Source organism: Stegastes partitus, unplaced genomic scaffold (genome assembly GCF_000690725.1).
Source record: "Stegastes partitus isolate 25-593 unplaced genomic scaffold, Stegastes_partitus-1.0.2 Scaffold2034, whole genome shotgun sequence".
NCBI lineage: Eukaryota > Metazoa > Chordata > Actinopteri > Pomacentridae > Stegastes > Stegastes partitus.
The window spans coordinates 6962-18384 of NW_007579765.1; the positions used below are offsets into that span (position 1 = coordinate 6962).

Sequence of the window (11423 nt, forward strand, 5' to 3'; positions counted from 1 at the left end):
GTGTTACAAACCTCCCACACAGGCCAGCAGAGACTTGAAGGCGCAGCTCTCCATTCCCCTTTCGATCATCTTCTGCTCGTCGCTTTTCGCAGGCACCGGCAGTCCGCTCATAACGGCGGGGTTCAGGTCCTTAACGGCCCTCTTGTCCCCGATGAGATGCTCCAGGACTGCACTGTACTGAATGTCCGGGCTGTCCATACTCGGAGCAGGAGAAGCTGGACTCTGTGAGTCGGAGGCGGCAGCGCTTGCAGCACCCATGGAGGCAGCCATGTTTGTCAATGACACTGCTTTAAGTAAAAGTAGTCACGAGACCGGCGCCGGCAGATTCGTCATATCGGTATGATAAGAAAAATAATGGAAAAATCAGTTTAAGTATTTACTTGCGTAGTCACACGACTGACAAACGATAGGTGAAGTCATTTATATTGCATTTATTTATTATTATTATTATTTTTTAAAAAGTCATTCTGTCGTGAAATGTTTTGTTCAATTCGTGTCAGCACATTCGCCACAACGTCGACCTGCCAGCAGCAGCAGTCCTGCAGTAAAACTGGTTGCAATACTGTGTTTGTGCATTTTGTTGGGAATGATTTTTCTTTTTCTCTTTTTATTTATTTTTCTTTGAGGAAGGGTTGTTTTATTTTTGTGTTTGTACTTGTATTGGTTGTGATCTGTAGCTGTGTCAATAAAAAAAAAAGATATATACTGCCTTCATGGAGGTTATACTATCATCCTGTTGAAGCACTATGTTCAGTCTGGAGGCTGTAGCTTGTGTGCTGTTGAATTCTATTGTAATAGAGGTATCCCATGAATAATATTGTGATTTTATTATTAACATTTTAAACATCAGTCCTGCAATAATTTAGCTTAGTTCTACATAATTTTGTTGTTGCTGTGTCAGAAAAGTGTTGATTCCCCGATTTAAGCAAAGGGAGTGACACATATTACCAAAAGAAATGACAGCATTACATAAACCATTCCCTCAAAAATTGGGGGTCACTCAGCAGCTTACACTGTGTCATCAAACAATTCATGTAGTAAACTTCATAAAGGTCACAAAGAAAAGAAAGATTTTAATCAAGAAATGTGACAATTAAAAAAAGGATAATATAAATCGGAGGCGAGTCGTGATACACAGTTTTAGTACACGTAAAGCAACTTTTCAGCATCTTTAATGAGAGACGCTACAAGCAAAAATATGGTTTTCTTTTCATGCACTGATTAATGTGGGGCTTTTTTGTTTCCATAACATGCCTTCAGACTGGCGGAAAGAAAACATCCGATTTGCACAATTAGGTATTAATTTTCACCACATTTTGTCTTTTGGACATTAGTGCAAATTAGCATACATGTTTACATATTTATTACGATGATACATCACTTAAATGAAAGATTTTTGAAAATGTTTCATGGTGATTACAGTTTTTACCTGTAAACACTAGTTTTCCAATAAACTATGTGTATACTGTAAACTATCTGATACTATCTGTATCTGAATATATTTTAAAGGTTTGTGACCGAGGGATTTCATTCACAGCCAGAATATATACATTTTTTTCCTTTGTCTTTTTTTTTCCTGGTTGTTCACAAAATCTTCTAATTTATGGTGATAAAAAGATATGTGTCCACTTTTGGAAACTTGTCTTAATGTAAGTAATCCTCATGGTGACGCCCGTTAGTTAAAAGCATCAGGGTCTCCGTTAACATGAGCGTTTGTCAACAAAAAAGAAAGACTACGTTTCCCAGGATCCTTTTCGAGCACTGCGCCAAACTGTCTTCACGCGCTCCACCTACCGGCTCCTGCACGGGCCGGCGGTGGTGACTCTTTAATGACTCGCGTGCGCGAGGCGGCAGCAGCAGCAGCAGCAGCATCCTGACCAGACAACAGCAGCAGCGGCGCCGCAACACGGAGCAGGTGAGGGGACGCTTCTGATTGATTACTCCCGTTCCTCCGTCAGAACACAACACGTCTGCTTATGTTCGGGCAGTTTGTTGACTTTAAATACGGGAACTTTACCGTTAACGCTGTTCTGTGTCGGTTTGACGTTCAAGAAGCGGCCAGAGAGTCGCGCGGGATCAGTTGGTCCGTCCAGTTAACCGCAAACTGACGTGACAGCTTGTTAGCAACAGTCCCATCAGTGCTGTAATGTGGTGACTTCACTGTGGAGCAGACGCGTCTCTCCTTATGCGATAACAGCGTCTGTCATAGAATTAGCCCAAGGACGTGTTGTTTTCAGGCTAATTGAACGTGTCAGTGTCTGACTGTAATGTTGGGGGAAATGAAAGTCGAACAACACGGACGTCCTCACTACAGTATTTCCCATTTCTAACGGCTTCACGTTTCCATCCTGAATGTTTCAGTTTTACTTGCTAGCGTTGAGCGATGCGGAGTCGTGAGTTCAACAGGATCCCTGCTCCAGCAGTGCTGCCCATCAGCTCTGTGAACATCAGTTTAAATTTCCTTTTTTCTTTTCTCACCAAGTCACAGTATTGACGGGGTTGTAGTATTAAAATGACCAAGAGATGTCTGGTAGATACATAGACAGAACTTTATTGATCCCTTTGGTAGAACCTCAGGGAAATTGTTGAAATTGGTTGTGTAATATTTTACTTTTCTCCTGTGTGGCGGCGAGTCCCATTCACAGCCTTTTACACTCAACCATCATTAGAATATTCAGAAACCAAGTAAGAAGTCAATGACCTCATCAACCATCAGATATTTTTACACCAGCTTTTATTTATTTTTTGTTTCATTGAACTTAGAAGAAGTCAGATTCATTGATGTAAACATACTTTTTAAAGACCCCAGGTTGATCCTCAAAACATGCAGCAGAGCTCCTGATTGGTAGCTCCAGTATTCCAACCAGCTGCTTCAACTTCACATTACAAAGATCTTAACCTATGAAAGGTTTCCACACAGATTATTTTTTTGTGTTCAGTAGGTGGGTGTTATCTATCACCTGCTTCTCCCTGACATAAACCTGGGATTGCACCAGAAGACAAAGTTACAAACGAATTAACCAAATCAGCCGTGCTGCTTAGGTTTTATGTAAATTTCACTTTATACTGCCAATGGCAAGTTGCCTTTGGAAGCACTTCAGTGTGCCGCAGTCTGTTTTTCTTCACATGATCAGCCCGCCATTTGTTCCTCATTAGATCAGTTCCTTGTGAAGCAGTGAAACAAGGCTTTGTTGTGTTTAGCACAGCTATCTGTGAAAGTTTGTTGTTTATGTCTTTAATAGCTCCTTAAATGCTTCATTATGGTACACAGTCCTGACTAAGCTACTGTGTGTGATTCTACTCCTGCCAGGTGACATTTACTGGTAAACCACATTACCAGAGTTTTCCAGAAACACCAGATCAGTGTCTAAAATAAGGATGCTTGAATCATAAACATTTGCTGTTTAAGCAGTGGCTTGCTGTGCAACATAATTGGACATCTCAGTAATGACAAAAGAGAAAGTTAAGTTGTAAAATATTCTAATTGCAGAGCTCCTGTCGTAGTCAAGCGTTTATAGAAGAAACCAGCCTTACAGTGACACATGCACGGGTCCTTTGGGAGAAACCAAACTGGCAACAAATGATGACTTTCACTTTTTTTTTCTGTTGCTTTTGATTATGCCGGGAGAAAAGAGAGTTCAAACGCGAGCCGCGCACCAGTCATTTATGATGCAGTCAATGTGGATTTTGTTTGTAGGTAATTACAGCCTGTTTTTGTTTCTCTTGGTTAACCATCCAAGACGAGGAAATAGTTGGATATCTGTCGTTGGCCTTTGGGGTTATGTTCAGGACAGGCTGTGCTAGACACAAAAAAGCAGCGAGGGATGTGGGTCATGTGTCAGTGTAATGACGGGCGGTTAGACTGCACAGATCAAAGTGGACACATCCACTGTTTAAAGCCTCAATATTCACTGAGGAAGAAGCTTCTGTCTTTTCTCTGTCAGTGATGTATACTGTAATACTGTTTGCAGCCAGAAAGATTATATAAACTCCAGATCTGACTGATGGGATTCCCAAATTGTAAATGTATTAATGATTTAATGGCTTTGTGTTTGCTATTGATGGAGGTGCTCATGTGTCCTTGTAGAACCTGGAGCGGTGAATCCTCCACAGATTTTTCTGTAGCTTCTCTCATCCTCTGTTCAACTCATTATCCAGCCAGTCCCTGTCATTGGTGTGCTATTTATAACTGGTGGGTTATGTAGGGAGCACCTATGTCCAGTTGTACAGCAGTGGAATAGCTTGTTTTTGTTAGACAGAAAAATTCTATCTGGTGATCTCCTTGACTTGCCCTGCTCAATGACAAGAATTTCAGCGCGTGCGAATATGTGACGCCCTCAAGAGAATTCAAGGTCTCCTTTTAGAAATATCTCCCGCCAGTGCTGGTGTCCTGGAATCACTTATGGTAACGACGCTGCTGAGAGATGGTGAGAAAATGAAGAGACACATTGGAGTCCTTCATTTACATGCTGTAACTGACACATGAAGTGAATGAGGGTGGGGGTGAAGTAACAACATTTAGAGTGACCTTGTCCAGTTGTAGGAAGAATGGTGGAAGGCAGATATCGCAGCGAGTGGAGTCCTCTAAGCTGCTCTTGCAGATGCTCTTGGATCACAGATGCCCTGTTCGTTTCTATGGAAGGACATACCACAATAATGACGACCTGCTGACTCAGTGTAATTCTGAAGACATCAGCGTAGGTCTCACACTGCAGGCACACTGTCCAAACCTCCACTATAACAATATAACCAGCAAAAAATCTGCTCGTCTTAAAGCTGCCTCAAGAGAAAATCATTTTTGTGCTAAAATATGTGGACGTACTTCTAATAATAATAACAAAAAAAAAAAGGTCAGCTGTTTAATCTTGAATCAAGACTTGTATTATCCTCCAGTAACAACTATGTACACTATTCATTTCTGCTATGACAGTCTTTTTTTTTAAACATAAAAAAGAACAGTTTGGGGTTTGGGGGGATAAAAGAAACAAATAAAGGCCTTGTGACACAGTTTATTGGTGTCAAGAGTCAGGTTGGAGTTGTTGGTAGGAATTTTAGGTGCCATATTCATGAATTTGATTAGTTGTGCGTATAGTGTTAGCCTGCAATGGCATGTCAATAATGTGGAGTGACAGCTCTGTTAGCGACAAACATAGTCTGTGTGATGTAAAATGTAGTTTGAAGTGGATCTTATCTGTAAACAAACTCAAGACTAGATAAAGAATATCCTGCTGCCTGTCTCTGGGTTGTGCGGTTCTGGAAGCCTCTGCAGGTCAACAAGTGCACAGACTGTGTGCATGTTCATAAAGGGATCATCTTAGCAGCAGTTCCCTTTACATGCACGATCAGGTAAAGCCATTTGGAACAAACCAGTGCAATGTTTTGCTCGAGGTGCCAGTCATTTTCTTAATCAGTATTTTCAAGATTCATATATAAAAAATGAAGGCTGTGATCTGTGTTTCAGTTCAAACTGAGGGCTGAATACATAACTTACAAACCGATCAGCCACAACAATAAAACCACTCGCCTAATATTGTGTCGGCTACTCTTGTGCCTTCAAAACAGCTCTGACCCGTGAGGACATGGAAACGGGATCTCTGGAGGTGTCCTGTGGTGTCTTGGCACCAGCATGTTGGCAGCAAATGATTTGGGTCCTGTGGGTTGTGGGGTGGGGCCTCTGTGGATTGTGCTTGTTCCATGGCATCCTGCAGATGCTCAAACGGACTGGGAGGCCGGGTCAACGCCTTGGGCTCTTTGTTGCGTGCTTTGAGTCATTCCTAAACCGTTTTTGCAGCCTAGCAGGGAACATTATCCTGCTGGGGGAGGTAGCTGCCATCAGGAGGTGAAGTTGCCATGAAGGGGTGGGCTTGGCCTGCGACTGTGTTTAGGTGGGTGGTACGTGTCAAAGTAACATCCACACTGACGTCAGGACCCAAAATTTCCCAGCAGAACATTGCATTGCTACAAGTAGATCCGTGTTATTCATTTTACCTGTTCACCTGGTATTAACGTTCTAGTAGCTGGAGTATTGGTTTTGTGCTCTGATGTCGGGTTTCCAAAGGGCTGTTGTTTGTCTCCATGTAAGTGTTCATTTAGGATTTATTGCTCTGCGTTGTGACCCTCTTGTCTGTATCAAGAGCAGCTCTTAAACTCCTCAGCACAAAGATCATAGGAAAATACTAATATGGTCAGAAACGGATTTCTCTGCCTGGCATGGCTGTCAGCTTGCTCTCTCACTCTCTCACACAGCCATTCAGAGAGAGGCAGTCAGTGTGATCTGAGAAGAAAGAGTTGTTATCTGTCCTCAAGAGGCAAGGTCTGGTCGGCATGCAGTTGGAGTGGCATGTCCTTTACTGCAGTGGAGGAGGCTTTAATTGAGGAGATAAGAGGAGATGAACTGATTGAGGCAGGAATGAGTACCAGAATGGCATTCAGTCAGTTGAATAAATACAAATACCCCTCTCTCTGGCACAGCGTGTGGCTTCTCAGCATGTCGTCAGCAGGTTGCTGCTTTAGTGCGTGATATTTTAACTCAGTACTTTTGCCTTGCAAAGGCACAGATGGTCCCCAGCATCAGAAGCACTGCCAGGTGCAGCATTCTCTCATATTTTCATGCACAACATCATTTACCAAAAGAGCAGTGGAGAAAATGCATTGTCCCGGCACACAATGTTTTCTGTCTGAGGGGTGTTTGTTCATGAAGGAAGGTAGCTCCAAGCATCTTTTTCCTCTGGCTATGTTTTTAGCTCATGAACGTCCCGGAAACAGACCACATACTTGACAAGCATCTCAGTGAAGCTCACTGGCTCCAAGGAATGTTCCTGTTTTTGTAAATGGGTCATCTGAGCCACGTCTGAGGTAGAGCAGAGATATGGGCTTTATTGTACATATGAATGACAGAGTTATTTGCCTCCACTGTTGCCTGAGCGCCAAAGCAATTAATTGTAAATTTTAAAATTGCAATAACAGATGATTTAAAATGATTGAGGTATTCCAGCCAAGTAAACAGGTCAAGCGAGTTTCCGTGTGTGACATTTACACATGCGTGGGGAGTGTCATTGTAATGTTTGCTTGGTATCTGAATGATGTCTGACCCATTGTAATCTCTGTTGGTCTCCATGCAGTTTAAATTGTACACACCCACGGGGCTCATCAAATAGCTTTCATGCCACAAGTCTGTGTCCTGTTGCAAACTCAAAAGACACACAGAAGGGAATGCTTCTCTTGGGTTGGACAGTAACTCTAGTCAGTGGCACTAATACTATGATGTTCCATTGTGGAAAATCACTGAGCTCTGTGCTTTTATTCCCTCGCAGTCCTCGTGGATGCTAGTGTTTCTCTACAATCCGCCCACTCTTTGTACATGTAGCCAGCAAGGCAGGCTGGAAAGTAGCTAAAGTTCCTGCAACGTGGCTCTGACTGACTGTTTATCAGACAAGAACTTTGACACCATCTGAGCAGGAAGTTTGGCCCTCGAGGGACCCTGGCTCTGAGAAGGATGAAGCAGATGAAATATGCATGAGGAGTGTATCCATCCCAGCTCCTACTACTGTGAGCTTGGCAAATCCAGGACAGAGCATTTTTTTGGGAAACAATGGATGACTGTGACTGCTGCAGTTCAGTGCATTAGTTATTTATTACTTAGCCAGAGCCAAAAAGATCATAGTGCCAATATTTAGAATTATAATTAATATTTTAAAGTTTCACTTTTTGTTATAAGTTAGTTGTTTAAGTGCAACAGTTTTCATAACTTTTGGATGACTGTTAATTTGAATTCTATCACATAAGACAATTGTTCATAACTGTGACCTGCTTTGGTGATGGCGGTGTTGGCTAATTAGTTGTATTGATACCAGTATACAAGTGTGTTCAGTTGGAAACACTGGATGAAAGACCTGATCTGCATGTTTTTGTGGTTTTGACTCATTGACACGTTTTGTACAGTGAACTTGAAAAATACTTTGCTTAATGATTTAGAAACCAGCTTTCAACTGTTGATTTGTATAAAAGTTAGTAATCTGCATTAAAAGTCATATTAAAGTGAACAACTTGCCAAAAATTGCAACTCATTTTGATGTGTGAATATTGTATCAGACTTGAAAAGGGGGAACGGATCTCCCCAGCCCTCTCTCTTGAGTCATCACAATTAATAAGCAAGGATCCGACTTATTATTTTGAAAGTTCTGAACCCCTGCTGTATAGGCCCAAGAGCCAGCTGAACAACCTATTGATCTATAGCCAAATCGGAGGAAATCATTTACTCAGCACTTTCCTCACTAGCTGTGTTTCCTTCTGATTTTTTCCTGAAATAAAAGATGCTGATTTAAGCAGCAGCTCTCATCTTTAGGCTATTTCATATTCAGATGCTATTAGGGGGGCTTGGTGGGATTCTAGTTCTCTTTCTAGCATTAAATAGCATCTGCTTAATCAGACAAAGGCAGTTAACACTGTCGGTAGTAACCTCAAGCAAGTACAGTACATTTCACATGTGAACTATTGGTTCCTAGCTGTAGGTTCCTGCAGTGCTATCTGAAGCATTAAAAGCATGTTTGTACCTGTACAGCTGCACTATTTGTTAGAGTGTTTGGTATTATAACTTTGCTTACATTAAGTTTTCACAAATTACTACAGACTGTAGCAAATAACACACATTTGCTGCATTGTTTGGTGTGAAACTTGGCTACAACTCCCCTAATACCTCTTTCTGCATCCTCTTGCGGACTGGTTTCACATCCCTCTAGACTAAAGGGGGAACACAGAGGGAGAACAGAGACGGTCGCACAGCATGGGATACAAACTAATCCCACGCGCTTCCTGTTCCTTTTTAGCTGAAATAATGACTTTGCACATGCTGCTTCTTATATCCAGATGTTGTACAGATGCTTTAGAGCTGTCGACGTGGTCAGGCTTAATTAACACATTAATACATACATGTGGGCACACCTATTTTCCTGTTTTATATTTTGCCAATTTGAATGTTGTCTCACATAATGCTTAGATGCAGTCCTATGTTTTTAAATAGCAACAGTAATCTGTTCAGTAACTCAAGTGCAGATGGTCATTTGTTCAGCGGCTGCTATGGTAATGTGATACCAATAGTATCGGTAGCAGTAGCAGCACAGCAACACCAGCAGAAGCAACAGACAGATAATCTCTGCTTTCATTTGTAAGAAGCTTATTTTCAGTACTCTTGATACGTTATGATTAGCACCCAGCCAGTTTCAACTGTTGCACGGCATCATAGCTACAAAAGGTTTTAGTCGCCATTAGCTTCAAATAAGGACGTATTAGTCTGGTTGCTGATATTAATCCATCTTCACAGTTTTACAAGTGACAAACAACAGATGATATAATTCATGCACATCTTAAAGCTGGTGTGGGTTGAGTTTGAAATAATTCAGGCTCTCAAATAAAGTGTTATCAGGAAAGCTATAATGGTAGGCTTTTTATTTATTTATTTATTTTCTTTGTCTATTTTATCTTGATGTTTTCTTTTTTTTTAATGTGAACTGAGAGGTTGAATCTCACTAAAGTCATCCAAACTACTTAGCTGTACAGTATTGCATACTCAGTGAAATCACAGCTTAATCCTCTTAGAGATATCTGTTTCAAAAGAACTGGCGACATCAGTGTTCTGTTCATTTTGTGAGGCTGTGTGGAGTTTTACACTATAACAAGTATACTTCAATCACTATAAATGAATGAAAAACTTTATTGAGTCTTGTTATTTTGCTAAATATTTTTACCATCTTGAAACCAGGGCACCAGTCACCACCAGAAGGCTTTGATTTAGTGAATTTTGGCAACACTTCAAGCATCCCCAGGCAAGAATGACTCCAATACTCAATTTTCCACAGTCAGTACTACTTTTCCGTTTTTGTTTTCTGCACAAAACTGCAACCTGACATTAAATTTGAAATCCTACAATAGCGTATCTTTGCAAATTATGCAACTTGTGTGTGGAGTTGCTTCAGCTTTCACATGCATAATGATCATGGAAACTGGTGTATTTTTAGGAACAGCTGAATCACCATCTTTGCACATTTTGCATTTGTTTTCACATGCCATATGACAGTGTTGTGTCTGTGTGGAGACTCTGACTCAGTGCTTTTTCCTGGTGACGGAGGGGGGAAAAAAGGAAGAGACTGTGAAGCAGGCGGCGTTTACTGTATGAGATTCAGTGTGCTTGCTGTTGGTTTTGTTTGGGAAGTGTGGTGTTCAGTGCCCTGTTCACTCAACCTTTTATGTCACACAATGGCAGGAATCCCCCAAGACCATCCAGCCACGTGGCTTTATGTTACATCATTATTTATTCATGTTTGGCCTGTTTCTTCCTCCAGGGGTCTGTTGTTTCCTGTTTCCAAATTCACTCGTGAATCAGTGTTGAGTTTTATTTTATGTAGAAGTTCCTGTCAGTATAGAAACTTATCATGTTTGGAAATTCTCAGCAACTTCATGATACTAAGTTGGGTGTTTGTATGGCTGAGACCTGGTCAGTATACTTACTGGTAATTACTGGTCTCTCATTGGATTGCATTGTGGAGGTGGATGTGAAGCAAATGAAGTGGCTATTATCTTGGCTCCTTCAAGTCTATGTTCTGTTTTGGACATATTGAACTGTATTTTTGTTCACACAACAAAAACACTCTAACCAATGGAAAACCCTGTGCAGGTGCGACACCCTCTTGGTGAAACTCTACAGTACCAGATAAGAAGTTGATTGATGTTTATCAGTGATTGGACGAGTTCTTTACCAGTTTTGGTTGTGATTTTTGTCATTTTGCTATTTTGTGGTCAGCAATCTTGAGAATTCAAGTAAATAGCTACGCTGTAAAACACAATTCAAAGTGTGAGCTGATAGGAACTGGTAGATGGAGTTGGTTCCATCTTTCACGAAACATTGCAGTGACTTAATGATAGTTAAGCTGTCTTTAATGACTGCTGTTTGATGAGTCGGTGCTAAAAAACGACGTAACTCATAAATCATGTTTGAGAACTAGACCAACCCACCTGGTAATTTATTAGCATAAGTCTGGATGAGAGGCTGCAAGCAGACGCATCTGTATATTTGATGGCATTGCTTTCTTTTTCACACATCTCCATGAATATATGAGCAATCAGTCAGTGCCCAGTTGGAACATTTTTTGGCCAACCCTATTGAAAACTTTTATGTTGTATTACAGGAAAAGTCAAGTTTTGTTTTTGGTTTATTTAAAAAAAAAAAAAAAATGTTGATTCCACTTCCTTATGAGATTTGCACAAAAGAAAAATCGAGTCATGGGTCATCCATCCATTATCTATACACCGCTTAATCCTCACTAGGGTCGCGGGGGGGCTGGAGTCTATCCCAGCCGACTTAGGGCGAAGGCAGGGGACACCCTGGACAGGTCGGCAGTCTATCACAGGGCCACACTTAGAGACAGACA

The 11423-nt window shown here is 41.2% G+C and overlaps 2 protein-coding genes across 2 annotated transcripts in view; one reads left to right on the forward strand and one right to left on the reverse strand.

Annotated features, from left to right (window-relative positions):
- Positions 1–291, reverse strand: part of timm22 (translocase of inner mitochondrial membrane 22 homolog (yeast)) — a 5205-nt gene extending 4914 nt beyond the window's left edge. The window contains exon 1 of the mRNA XM_008303558.1: positions 8–291. Within this exon, the coding sequence (XP_008301780.1) occupies positions 8–270 (263 nt within the window). The 5' untranslated portion in view covers positions 271–291. The remainder of the gene's footprint in view (positions 1–7) is intronic.
- Positions 292–1825: 1534 nt separating this feature from the next.
- The window catches only part of specc1 (sperm antigen with calponin homology and coiled-coil domains 1), a 76265-nt gene continuing 66667 nt past the window's right edge, over positions 1826–11423 (forward strand). The window contains exon 1 of the mRNA XM_008303555.1: positions 1826–1915. The gene's annotated coding sequence lies outside the window, so the exon portion shown is untranslated. The remainder of the gene's footprint in view (positions 1916–11423) is intronic.